Raw genomic sequence first — 14,778 nt, forward strand, 5'->3', positions numbered from 1 at the left:
TGAGCTAAGAGTCGGCATAAGGTAACAACAAAGCCAAGAAGATAGCTCATTGGTGGGGCTTCAGGACAGAAGAGGGAGGTGGTTAGGAGTTTAGACATGATAAGGAAACAATGTTCAGAGTATTATTAATTACTGAGGAGCAGTATATAGCAGTGCTGTTTCTATAAGTAATAATGCATATTTAAGCAAGATTAACCACATGTTCTGTTATTTACATGCCTCACTCATTGTGAAATACCCTTGTTGACAAATCACTGCTAGCATACATTATTCTTCCCCTGTCTCAAAACATGCATGATACCTTGTCATTCCTCATATCCTCCTTCTTAAGATTTTTATATGAAGAAGGATTTTAAGAAAAAAAGGTTCCTGGCCTAATTTATTTCAAGCGTAAATATATATTTACTTTAATTATGACGTAAGTATACCTAGAAATAATACAACTGGTGGGGGAGGGGACATCAAAACTAGTTGGGATCTGCAGATTGTATTCAAAAAATATTTGTAAGAACTTCTATGACTCTGGAAATAAGTGAACTGACTACTTACTGGTTATTATGCTCACATTTACAAAGAAAAAACACGTTTACCAGTGGGTTCGGTTAGACCCACCTCTGCATTGCAGCATTCAGTGTCACCAAGACCAATTCCCTCTTAAAGTGATCAAAATTAATAATTTACATACCTAGGCTAACAAGTGCAGATTCTTCTAGCCAGTCGGTTTTGGACCCATCGAGGAAAAAGCTGAGGACATGCTCATTCTGAAATCAAATTAAAAAAACAACAGAAATATTACATGCTGTGAATGGGTGGGAGAGGTGCTCCATTTTCCAACACTGTCCCCGAATGGCACCTGGCTGATTTGTCTCTTGCATATGAACTAGAGGAATAAGCAGGAAAGGGGAGCCTCCTCCTGCCCATTGCAGGGCCACATGGCAGGATAGGGCCCTAGTACTCCCTTGGATATTGCTCTACGAATCCAGATGAACATTTGCACCTCTGAATGGGGTGTAATCACAAACCTGGCCATCTGTGTAAAAACTGGGTTTGACAGCAGGCACTAAGAAGGGTGCATGCTGCCTCTTTTTGGGGCAGCAGGAAAGAAGAACACCTGAGGGAGCTGCACCTTGGCCCCATGAGACATCCCGCTCTGTACATGTCTTTGCTTCTTCCCATCAGCATGCCTCACCACACCATGGCCAAACTGTTGTCTCAGATTAGTGTTTCTAGTTGGTAAACATGCTGCAAAAAATTTAATCACCACCCCCTGTATAGCCCTCCTGTGGAGAGGAAGTGGTGCAGAAGGTCTTGCATTGGTCCCCTGCATGCAAGGTGAAGTTCACCCCAGGCACTGGACCAGTATAAGGCCTGAGGCACCACATAACTTAAGTGGTGCAAATGTCTTCTGTTGGCTGTTTGTACCCTCTCATTCTAACAAGGCTAATAAAGAGTTAACTTCCTGACAGAGGTCAGACATGCAAATTGGAAGAAGAGGATCATTTTTCACCACATTGTTTAAAGAGGCCTCACCTCTTGTGCTGGATTACAGATTTTTCTTGTGTTAACTGACTCACAGTGCTCTAGTAAACAGATGTAAAAGGTAGTTGAATTCAGTTTTAGACCAGTAAAGCAATAAGCCAAATCCCCTGGTCTCAAATATTGTGCAGTCCAATAAAAACGTGAATTTCAAAATGAATACTTATAAGAGTTCTGAATCAAAGCTGGACAGTAATTGCATTTTATTAGCTTTTTCATAAAGCAGCATGTCAGATTGTCCATGCTTTAATGTGGTTAGACTAGCCACGTTTATACCAGTGTTACCAGGATTGACACTATAACAAACTGGATGCTGCACAAGAGCCTTTTCAGATTCCAGTATTCAAATGTCATCAGCATTTTACAGGGCTAAGAGAAATAAGATGTGTCTTATCAACAGTATGTCCTGCTTCAGTTTGACAAAATGCAGCAAGAGACAAAAGCAGAAAAAAGAAGAGCTTAATGACAAATGTAGCTCCTAGAGCAATTAACATCTGGGATTAGCAGACAGAAGAACAAGGAACATATGCTCAGCATTCAGATATGATTTAACAATTTGGATTTATTTTGACATTTGTTTTTGCTGTTTGAAAAATAAAATCTCCAAAATGCTTCTAAAACTGTCACTTTTCCTTGATTCGAATAGGAGAAGAAGTGATTAGCAAGAAAATGCCAGTACTCCAGATAATGCCGAGGGTTGACAACCACAAAGTAACTTTCATCTCACATGTCAACACATGCAGTGCTTCAGGTAGTAGTGTCATCTTGAACTTTTATTAAACAATAGGGTTATTCCCTGTGGGACCCTTATTTGCTTTTTCAGCATAAGTGTCTACAGGCAGGTGTAGGGAGACTCAGTTTGAAGTAGTATACTTTTGGCAGCTCGCCCCTTATTCAACAGTATGAAAAGAAAGCAGATAAATGTATGTAGTCAACCTACCTTCACAAACTCGAGAGGACAGGTATGAGGAGGCAGAAGGAAGAATACCGTATGTTAACGCATTTGAAAGGGAAATACAAATTCTTTACTGAGTGACACAGGGAGAGTACTGAGTGGGAAGAGCAGAGGGTTATTTCAGGGTACCATAATTGCAAGTTCTCATTTTCACTAGTACCTGCAGGATCATTTAAGAGCACATGGCAAATGCTGCAAAATCCCATGACAGGCATAAACATAAAGGGCACCATTCATCCCTGGTGCCTCATTATTCATTTCAAGGCATGAATTTGCCCCATTATTGATTTCAAGGCATGAATTTTGCGCTGTGTGTGTGTGTGTGTGTGTGTGTGTGTGTGTGTGTGTGTGTGTGTGTGTGTGTGAGAGAGAGAGAGAGAACAATGACATACCCAGCATGGTAACAACAGAAATAGGAAGACAAGAAAGGTCAGTGTTGACAAGTGAAAAGGGAAAAAAAAGTGCCTCTGACAGCCCAGGACCAAAGGGCAGATTGGGCAGCACACATAGGGCATGTGAAAATGCTGCCAAGGCTAAGGAAAAGTTCACCAAATAATTTAAACACATGCTTAGGTTCATCCCTATTTAGCAAGACACAAACACTTGCTTAACTTTAGGCTTGTGCTTAAGTCTAATTGCAGTCAATGTCAATGGGACTTAAGCATGTGCTTAAGTGCTTTGCTGAACAGGGACAGACTGACGTATTAGAGCCTGAGACAGCACATGTTAAATGAACACATATAGTATGTTTTGTAAATGGTTGAGCATCTGCATTCCAGTAAAGATTAACTGCTCATGATCAGAATTGTTTGGCATTATTCAAATGGTTTTGGAGGCCTCAGTACATGTCCACCTATCCATGTTACAAAGACACATCATCATGAGTGGCAGTAACCGACCCCTGTGTTGTTAATTTCAATATAAGCCAAGGACTGAATTGACCAGGAACACTCAACTACTCTTTCACAGACAGAAATATTCTCCCCAGGTCAGTAAGTTTAGTTTAAGTCCCTTAAAACAATGCCTGTACTAGGAATTTCGGGCAAATCTCCCATCATTGGTCTTATTTTTATCTAATAAAAATATAATCTGTAAATTTTAATGGTTGATGTTCACCTGGTTGAATCAAAAAGTCGAATACTCTATTAGGGAAATCTATGTACCTGAGCTGTGGGTGTGTCTCTACTCAGAATTCATCAATATGCTCAGCTGTTAAAATTGGAAGGACCAAATTTCTGCTCTGAGGTATGCTGGTATAAATCTAGAACTTCTAATTCTACTGACTTTAGTGTATATATTCTGGACTTGCATTGGTGTAACACAGTAGACTTTGGCCAGGCATCTCTACAGGAGCCTAAGCAAAAATTATCTTAATACTTGGACAAATAAATTAATCATAGTCAGATTTCTAGCCAGCAATAATTCCAGTAGAAAAAGAATCAACCTGATCTGTTTTTTCAGCTGTCTGCCTATCTTCTCTATTTGTGTTAGTGTAGGTCTGGAGTCAGAGAACTCCCATGCTTCTGTTATAGTTCAACAGGCCAGAGAAGCAGCAGGAAAGAAATAAATTAGAAAAAACTGACCCTGCTGCAGCTATGACATTTTCAGGAAATGATAGGGGAAGAAAAGAGACTTTGAGCCCTATTCATTTTGGCTCTGCTTGATTGCAGTGTGTACATGAAAAGTGAAAATTCAAGAGAGCCACACATTTCAGACCCTCATTATTTCCATCACATTAGAGTGACCCCATGAAATGAATGCTGGAGCCATTTTCTGATTTCACTGGCATTGGTAAATCCAGAGTAGCTCCAGTGACATCACTGGGTTATTTTGGATTTACGCCACTATGTACATGAGGGGAGAGTTTGGCCCTGGAGGTTATACAACTACTATAGTTATGAAAGATTTCTTTGCTCAAGTAAAAGAAAGATGCATGGGTGAAAGTAACTTACAGGGCTTACCAGTACTGCTGGAGTCCTGAGGGAGGCGTGGCCTCACCCAGAAAAGGCGTGGCCTCAACCAGAAGAGGCAGGGCCTCTCAAGATTTAAAGGCCCTGCGGCATCGGCTGTGGCTGGGAGCCCCAGGGCCTTTAAATCAGCCTGGGGCTCCCAGCTGCAGAGGTGGCTGGGAGCCCCCAGGGCTCACGTGCAAATTAAAAGGCCCAGGCTTCTAGCTGCCACGGAGCTCTGGGTCCTTTAAATCCCCACCGCAGCTCCAGCTGGGATTTAAAGGCAGATGTGGAAGCCCCAAGCCTTGCCGGGCTGGGGCTGGAATTTAAAGGGCCCGGAGCTCCCGTGGCGGCGGGGAGCTCCGAGCCCTTTAAATCGTGGCCCCAGCCCGGCCGCTGGAGCTGTGGGCGGGATTTAAAGGGCTCGAGCAGCGGGGAGCCCAGAGGCCTTTTAATCCCAGCCGCGGAAGCAGGTGCGATCCGGCACTGTGTACTGGGTTTTGCCAGTACACCGTGCCAGACCATATCGGCTTACTTTCACTTTTGGAAAGATGTGAAAATAATTAAAAATACAGGTATGTCCCTTTTCAATCTTAATTACTTCGATATTACAAAGCATTAGACAGACTACAAAAAATGCAAAATTATCAGCCTGGTTCTCATTTATACTAAGGTTTTAAAGTGGGTACTTATGTAATTTATAGTCATTTCAATTGACATCCACTTTAAAGCATCTTTACATTACCAGAGTGGTGTAAACAAACTTCAGTATAAATGAAAATCAGTCCCTGTATGTTTCCATGTGCTAGAATCACATCTGATGTTAGCAGTACAATTTCAATGAAATCAATGGACTTATATGTGTTTACACTAATACTGAATTTGGCCCAATGTTTTTAGAAGTATCTTGTGGATAAGTAAAAACAATTTTACACAGGAAAAAAATAAAACTTCATCTTCCCTACAGTTAATGTGGTGTAGTTTTGCTAATGAGCTTTCTATGAAATTTTCAAAAATCAACCCATCTGCCCTCCAAAACAAAGAAAAAACCTTTATGCATGAACTCAATGGGACAAATCAGGTATGGTTAATTAAACACATGCATTTTGGCAAGATAGGAACTGAAATCTAAAATCTGTGAGCTGCATGAGCACACGGTAAATCCCAATATATAGAAACCAAAATAAACACCATATATTTTTTAAACAAGAAGAGATGAGAAAATAATTCATGCCCAGCTGAGTAAATTTATGAATTCTAAACAGCAACCCCTCACACACACTCAGGTACATAAATTGCTAGTTTCCTATTTATACAAAATATTGAGGACTGATAAATTAACATTACTTTATATTCAGTTCCATAATTGAAGTTAAGCTTTTTGTAGGACAGGGCCAGCTGCAACTTCTCCCTTCAAACTACGCAGAAAAAAATCACCTGAGAGTATGTCTACACTACCTGCCACATCAGCGGGTAGTGATCAATCTATCAGGGATCAACGTATCGTGTCTCATCTAGACGTGATACATTGATCCCTGAATGCACTCCCCATCAACTCCAGAACTCCACCAGGGCGAGAGGCAGAAGTGGAGTCTATGGGGGTGCGGCGGCCGTCAATCCCACGCCACGAGGACATGAAGTAGGTCAATCTAAGTCGATCTAAGATACGTCGACTTCAGCTACGCTATTCTTGTAGATCAATCACCATCCCCCCCCCCCAGTGTAGACCAGGCCTTAGTCAACAACTGACATGTTGCTGCTTGACACAGGACCCAAGAGTTGACTCAATTAATGGTGCCTTAATTTGGTTTTGACTCCTTAGGGAGTGGACAATCTTCTACAGCATGGCATTAAAATGATGGGCCACTGTGACAGCCCTAATTTATTTTATATATTATGGCTTTTGGGTTGTTATGGACTTGCAACCTCCATTTAGCCCATCACTCAGCTAGAGTTGCAGTGGGCATAAAAAAAGGCTGTCTGTGAATGTCATAGATTTGATTTACACTGAGATAATGTGTAATTTTGTTGTTCCCATGTTTCAAACCTTCAGTTTATTGTTTATGTTTCAACTAGTTTCTGGATTGCTCTCCCACAATAAGATACCACTTGGCTGCTGTCATTTAATAATCCAAAACTGCATGAGTCCAAATCTTTCTGAACATGTTCTCATGTTTATCCATGATTATTGCCCTGTATATGCAACTAACCAACCAACCATGACATATTTGGTGCAAAATTACAATATTTTTCTGTTATCATGCACGTAACACAATTGATTTCATGAAAATAAACAAAACTAAAAAACATGTGCTGACATTTTCCCTTTATCATTGACCTAAGCTACTCTATTTAATATCAAAATAAAGATGCATTCATACTAGAAATTTGCTGTTTTAATTCCTGTTTGTAGCCAGATGGATATTAGCTGCAATGTTTTACAAAAGAAAGTTCACTCAGACAACTTTTTGTGGAAACATATCAGTTTTGATGGAACTTTCACTTGGAATACACCTCTACCCCGATATAACGCGGTCCTTGAGAGCCAAAAAATCTTACCGCGTTATAGATGAAACTGTATTATATCGAACTTGCTTTGGCCTCGAGCATCACCATTATTAAAAGTCAGCAAATAGCCCCACCCCCTATCTGACTCCCACCTACTTCCCACCCCCCGACTGAGGCCCCTGACCCATCCAACCCCCCAGGACTCCCACGCTGAGCTACGTGCTGCACCAGGACAGGCACTAGGACGCAGGGAGCTGGCACATGGAAGTGCTCACACCTGCTCGACCACATCAACTGGGGCGAGCCCCGTGGAGATGGGGCAGGGGGAACTGGCCCAGCACCTGCTGCCCTGTCTGGGGAGTGCGCCCAGCCTGGCATGGCGGCTGAGCCCCCGAGGAGGAGCAGGGTGGAGAGCCTCACCTGAGGTGCCCGCATGTGCCTGGTCCCCACCCTGTGCCTACGCGGTGCCAGGGGAGGGTGAACCATCGGTGGGCAGCTCCTGCCGTGCGTGCTGCGCTCAGCCCGTCTCGCCTCCTCCGCAGAGCCCTGCACAGCTTATCTCTGGTGAGGATGCCGCGGCTAGCTGCCCACTGGGGCACACGGAGCCCCTGACTGCAGGCAGGTAGTGCGGCGCACTATGGACCCGGAGAGCCCACTTGGCACTGCTGTGAGCAGGGTGCAGCCTAGCAGCTGGGCGTGCTGTGTGCCAAGCCCTCCAGTGCTGGGACGGGGCACCTGCACGGCATCTCTCCGTGCCCTGGATCTGCAACTTCCCCACATGGACCAGTCTTCCCCAACTTCTTGGCGCCAGCTGGAGCCCATGTGACGTTCCCCTGCACTGCTGCTCCCCTCCTCAGGCTGTGGCTCCCCCCTGCTCCCTGTCCCCTGACCGCCCCCCGAGACTCTCTGCCCCTTATCCAACCCCTCAGCCCCGGCCTGGCATCCTTAACACGCTGCTCAGAGCAGTGTGTCGGAGCCAGACACACTGACGCACGGATCCGTCAGAGAGTGCAGCTGCGCCCCCCAGAGCGCTGCTTTACTGCGTTATATCTGAATTCGTGTTATATCGGGTCACGTTATATTGGGGTAGAGGTGTATTTCTCAGGTCAAAACCAAGGGAAAAGAGAGAGCGAGAGAGAGAGAAACCTACTTGGAAATAGCCCATAACATTGTGGGTAAAGTAGTCGCCTGGGATATTGGAGATTGAGGTGCAGGTCCCAGTTCTGCTGGATTCAGGGCAGGGACTTGAACTTGGTTAGCCCACCAGGGAGGTTTTCGCTAGAAAATTTTGAAAGGTCTTCATTTTGTCCTGATGTGGAATAAACCAAATGCTGAAACATTTTTACAAGAAACTGAATTCTTGTTTTCCTGCCAACCCTACTCTTAAGTATGTTATTAAGACCACTAGAAATCGATGGGACTTAAACACATGCTTAGATTTAAGCATATGCGCAAGCACTTCCTTGAATAGGGATGGAATTAAGCACATGCTTCAATACTTTCCAGTACTGAAGGCACAGTGAGTAGCCCCATTGATTTATTATGCCTCATTGTAAGCGGTTATAGGATTGAACCCTTATGTAAAATTAATGTATGTGTTACTGGGGTTTGGGCTTACCAGTGGTGTCACCTAGTGTCTAGGTCACTGGGCTTTCACTTTCCCCCATGTTCAGTGCCTTCCACTGGCATCTATTCCAATATGATGACGACCGGCCTTTAGGTGAGTGGTGACTCGATCCTCCAGCTGGGTCATCAAATTAGTTCACTTCCTAGTGTAGGGAAATTATATAGAGTCTCAAGGGTCTTCAGCCCACCTGTGGGCTCCTGAAGGTGGCTTGCCCTCTCCCCAAGGCTCTCAGCACCTCTGTCCTCTCCTTAGTTTGGAGAGGAGGGGTGGAAGGGAGGTTTATGCCCTTCTTCAACAAGCATGGTTGGTAGGGGAGCCCAGGCCCCCTCACTCCACCTGGCTCCAGCCCAGGGTCCTATGACAGACAACAACATCAAGTTCCCTAGAGTGCCTTAAGGCGGCCTCTCTGTGTCATTTCCTACCATTCATCTCTCCCCAAACGCTCAAACTCTGACATAAGACAGCAAAACAACACAAAACTAACAAAAATGTGAACCTTCAGCCCAGCTGGGCTCAGATGCTAACCCCTTCCTTGCAGTGAGGGCTTCTGTGGCACCCTCGTTCAGGAGCTCTCAGGGTAGGTATGTTCACCTCCCATCTGAACTGTCTGGCTCCCTTTTAAACTCCTCTTCTAGTCAGATCGGGCTCTGCAGGTATAAGGGAGTGCTGTCACCTGGGCCAAGAACTGCTCCTTAACCCCCTCAAGTCTAGTGTGGGGTTTATAGACCCTGTCACACTATGTGAATATACTGTATATGGACTTTGGTATGTGTGGATAATTTAAAATTTCTATTTCTTAAAATATATTGTATTAGTATTTTAAATAAGGGTTTGAATCCATCAGAATTACAATACAAACAATAAAGTAGATATTCCTTCCCCCTGCCATGTTAAATCATGTAACAGAAAAGGACAGTCTTAAACATAACACTGTTTCAGTAACAGGCACTTAGTTTGGTCTGAAAAGCATGCACTCACATGAGTCAGTGAGAAAGCTGAGTCTTTAATTCTAGAATTTTTAGTTACATAATGATAAGTCTGAGTTTGCAGTACCTCCTACAAAAGCAGAACAAGAATTTTTACAGTTGCACAAGGTGACAATTTATGTCTAGGCAATCAAGATAATCAGTTTAGAAATGGTAGACAGAGGTATTTATAATTAAAATCTCTTCCACTTTTTGGGTCTCCACAGTCTGAAACCCTGCCCTAGGCCTCAACCTGGCTAAAACACAATTCAGTATGACAAATATTGTCCAGTCAATAGATGTAAGAGACAAAGAGTTTCATTCTACAGGCATCTGCACTTTCAAGACACAAACATTTATTCTCCACAAACTCCTTAATTATTTATTACTACACATTTTTACTAATGCATAGTAAAAATACAAGTAACTCTTAAACAGAGAACTATCATTAGATATGGCTTAGACTAGGCTTTCTAGTTGCATGAAAAAAAGGGACGGATTTGACTGGAAAGTTGTCTGAGATGAGAAGACAGACAGAAGCAAGTAAGTACAATAATTTTTTATCAAGAAAATCTCCTAACGAATACTTCTGCTTGGAACTTAACCAAACATCCACTATAGTTGATACTATTTAAAAAACATGGATCTCTCAGCCATTAATATAAGGAAAATTACCCACTGAACCAGTCTCCTTGATCTAAATATGTTGGTATGTTCAGAATATCTAACATCCCCTGGCAAGCGAGCTACATTAAAGTAAAACATCACAATTCAGTGGTTTTGGAACACCGGTGACTATATAAAGATGATCACTAGAATTACTGGTTAGATACATAATGGGTAGGAAGACAATATACAGGAACATTTTACAGATGAAAATTATTCAACTATTATTCCTTCCATTAATATGGCCCACTAAGTCTTGTACTCCATTAACTACAGCACATATTCTACTGTTAAAGATTAGTTTCTCTGTCATCATTTTAATAGTTGTCCCTAAACTCTCATCTCTTTGGCTCATAGTTCTTGTCTGCACTGGAACTGAACTCTGTGTATCAACTGAACCACTGGTAAACAAATTGGTTGTATTGTGTATCCACACTACCCATGTTGGTGCGGTTTAAGTTTTGCCCTCTATCCACAAGAGCACTGTTCTAAACAGTTTAATTTACAGTGTCCTCCGGGTACCTACCCTGCAATTCCCACTCAGCTCCCTGCAGCAGTGCATTCTGGGAACTGACTCAAGGCCGCTAGTGTTTTGTGGGATGGTAACGGGAGGATTGGATGAATTATTAAACAAGATGAGCGGCAACGTGTTCTAAGTGGCTATTAGACCATTTCTAGGAGTTTTTTTGTGTGCGGACTCAAAGGATTTTACAATTATTCAGAGGCGATGTGTGTGTGAGAAAGGGCATGCAGCTGCTTGGCTTGTACTGCACATGCTCACTAACATCTGCTGAAGCCGCTGCCCTCACTCTGCCCTCCTCCACCACTATTGCAGGTACAGATCGTCTCTGCAAGTATTCAGATGGCTTCTACCAGTTTAATTTCCCTAGTATAGAGCATGTTATAGTTTCTGCACTGTAGTGACTGGCCCAAATTGAAAGCCTGTCTACTTGAGGTAGGCCTAGAGAACAATTAAGACACAGAGACTTTCACTTCTAAGTCACTAGCCTGAAACATCCTAAGATCACTAATGACCAAAAAGAGCTCATGTGAAAAACTGGTGGTCTTAGTCCCATTTCATTGTAGGGCAGGGTCTATACATCACATAAAATCTAACCCCCAAACTCTGAATTTTTACTGGCAATCTCAGTAGAGAGGCCAAGGACTGAATTGACCAGGAGTCTAAAGTCTCTTCTCCAGGCCTGAGTGTTGCTTTATCATGTGGGTTAGCTGTCTTTGGAAATCTACTGACAGTGCCTATCTACAGCTGATCTTCAATCCAGGATTATGCATTATAATTAAAAAGAAAACAAGCTCTGATTGTTATTTCACCTGGCTAATTTCCCTTTCCTCTTACATTTCTACTGTGTGATCACAGCTGCATAAATTATTGTGCTGGGTGACTTTTCCTGTCCAGCAAAAATTTTCAAGATTTCATCTGGTTTGGAATGCACAATTTTTTAAAAGTAAAAATCTCAAAATTTTTGTGACCCTAAAATCAGAAAAATATTTCTGTTAAGTAATTTCACTGTTTCATTTTGCTAGTTTTGAAACATTCTGTTTTGATTTTGACCTTCTAAAATTCTATTTCTTTTCTTTTTTTTTTTAGTATTAACTTAAAATTCTAAATGAAAAGTCATTTTGAACCAAAAAACAGAACCTTTTGTTTAGAAAAATGTTGAAATGGGATGTTTTCACAATTTCAAACTTTTTCCCCCCAAAATAATTCTGAAATCAGGAAACTGTTGCAACTAATCCTAAAAGATTCGGTTTCCCGGAAACACCATTTTTCTGTCAAAAAATTCCCAGCTAGCTCTAATAAATTATTTTTCAGTCACTTTGTTGTCTGTGGGTGGTTAGTCCTGTCAAATTATAACATTGTTCCGCCTCAGAAATGGGTTCAGCAGTGTCTGGAGTTGTCATTTTATATAGGCTGTAGACAGCTTTGGGATCTGTTTGGCAGAAAGCTGCTAAAAACAATATAAGCTATTATATGGAAATTGATCACGTACATTAGACAGGTTGCTGGATCCATTCAATAACTGCTTCACATAGAGATTTAAGTCTTTCATTCTTTTGTGTTCAAGATCCGTAAAAGGTAAATGCCACCAGTGGGGAAACCTGAAATGGAGAACATGTAGACATTTTATTTCTCCTGAGCAAATATGACATTGTTTACTCTATGTTACATAAGAACAGCAGGACATCTTTAAGGTTTTGTTTTAATTATTATTTTTATTTAAGGAGAGGGACTGGGGTCCAGAGGATGGGGCATTAGAGGTGGACTCCTGAGACCAAGGTTCTGTTCCTTGTTCTGTTAATGACATCTTGTGTGACCTTGGGCAAGATGCTTCAGCTTTGTGTCTCTCTTTCCCATCCCATCCTTTGTCTATCTATTTCATTGAAAAGGCCAGATTTTTAAAGGTATTTATGGCACCTAATAGGCACCTATCTGCATCTTTAGATGCTTATATACCTTTAAATGTCTGGCTCTAAGCGTTTCAGGGAAAGGACTATCTTTGCGATTGTACAGTGCCTAGCACTGAAGTCAACTGATGGCTCTAGGCCTACTGTAATAAAATACTACCATTTCTAATAATGAATGACAAAAAAGTATTAACAAAATCTTGCAGCCGCTCATCAGTAGCTTTGCTTCCTCCCTTGTCTCCAGCCCCCATCTCTTCTGTCTATTTAGATTGTAAGCTCTTCAGAAAAGGTTTTGTCTTGTGTTAGATGTTTGTACAGGGCCTGTCACAATGGGTCCCTGATCCCCACTGTGGCTTGTACGTGCTACCATAAAACAAGTAGTGTATGAAAACACAACAGATAATAATGCTCTTTGATTGGATTTTATTAATATTAATTTTACTTTGGTTTAATAATTAAAAAAACAATTTATCTAGTAATTTTCTACATTGTGGTCCTGTGTCTTCAAATTTTATAGCTATTGAAGATACTTAATATTTTAAATATTTTTTCACGTAAGTGCAGGGCGACCAGATAGCAGGTGTGAAACATCAAGATGGGGGTGGGGGGTGGGGTAATAGGAGCCTATATTAAAAAAAAGCCCCAAATATCAGGACTATCCCTATAAAATCAGGACAGCTGGTCACCCTGCTTAAGTATGTTATAAAAGCTACATTTAAATCATTACATTCCTCTCCCTTCTTTACAGGCAAAGCATGGCTCGATCAGCCAGAAGGTTAGCTTTCTAACAGTGCACCTTATTGGATTACATTAACCTTGAACTGGAAGGACTATTTCTTTCTCAAGACGAGGGAGTGTATTGTGCGTCTCAGAAGAGCTATCTGAGCTAAATTGCATGTGAAGGTTTAGAGATATGGAATACTAATATTAAGATGAGATTGTTAAACTAATATTATGTTTTGTATCCTCTCATCTACATGATTTACAACAGTGGACATTTCAATTTGATTGTATTAAATTTCTCATCACCACTCCAGGCACTTAACAATGACTCATTTACATTCTTCTTTTTCTAGTATAACCCTGTTTATCCTCTCGGGAGAAACCTGAAAGCTTCAGGTGAGTAGAGAGCCAGCCAGCAGTCCAACACAGTGAAATTACACTTGGACAGACTTTTGAGAGCCTGCTGGTCAGATCCTTACTTTGAACAGGCTGTACCCAATTCCTGAGCTCAACGAAAAGCTGCCACCAGCTTTTAAAAGGCCAGCCAGATTATAGCACATTGAGTTGTAGTTTGCAGCTGTACAGAGAAACACTGGCTAGCTCTGCAAACCAGCTGGTTGTAAAAGTCTATGCAGGCAAATGACATTCTCATCTAGTGAAAAATTGAATGACTTAAGTAAGTTAAACCCAATTACATTACATCTCTATGTAACTATTGCCAGATTTTTCAAAAGGTTTGTTTGCTACAGAGGGTCATTATATAAGGATACATTGATTAAGTTGATATTGAATGTCTATTGTAGATATTGCAACCAGCAGTAAAACACTTTTTTATCGACTAAGAGACTTTACAGAGGAAGCTTATTGATGGACAGATCTCACAATCTTCTTAAGTGCTTTGTCCAGCCTAGTTTATAATGTACCTGGTAAGCAGCTTTTTCTCACTTCCTGCAAGCATCTAGTTTATAGTCCAATTACCACAGCCTACATTTTTATTTGCTTAAGTAAAGTCTTCCCTTGAACCTATACATTTGAGGAAGGGGAAAAATGAAAAAAAATCACTGATTTGATTTCAGGATAGTTCTTTATTATATGAAACATCTTGAAGCAATTTCTGCCTCATAAAACACTTCTGCACAAAATTCAAGTGAGCGATCTGTCTGCGGTTAGTAGGTGAAGAACGAAAGTGAAAGTGGCAAAATAATGTACTTCCACCATTTTGGTTATAATTATTTGTATTATAGTAGCATGTAGAGGTCCCAACCAAGATCAAGACTCTACTGTGCTAAGCATTGTAATAGACAAGATGGATAAAGAGTAGAAGGTAAAGTGATTTGCCCAAGGTCACACAGCATATTAACAGCATAGATAAGAACAGAAGCCATGTTTCCTGACATCCAGTCCAATACCCTATCCCCCAAA

General features: G+C 41.5%; 1 protein-coding gene across 4 annotated transcripts in view; it reads right to left on the minus strand.

The window, feature by feature from the left end:
• PIK3C2G (phosphatidylinositol-4-phosphate 3-kinase catalytic subunit type 2 gamma) overlaps positions 1-14,778 on the minus strand; it is a 335,543-nt gene that overhangs the window by 56,058 nt on the left and 264,707 nt on the right. For all 4 annotated transcript variants that reach the window (XM_030541961.1, XM_030541971.1, XM_030541952.1 and 1 more), the window contains 2 exons: positions 12,219-12,327; positions 686-761 (listed from right to left, as the gene is read on the minus strand). In XM_030541961.1, the coding sequence (XP_030397821.1) occupies positions 686-761; positions 12,219-12,327 (185 nt within the window). Of the gene's footprint in view, positions 1-685; positions 762-12,218; positions 12,328-14,778 lie in introns of those variants that run through there.

The sequence above is a fragment of the Gopherus evgoodei genome, chromosome 1 (assembly GCF_007399415.2).
Source record: "Gopherus evgoodei ecotype Sinaloan lineage chromosome 1, rGopEvg1_v1.p, whole genome shotgun sequence".
NCBI lineage: Eukaryota > Metazoa > Chordata > Testudines > Testudinidae > Gopherus > Gopherus evgoodei.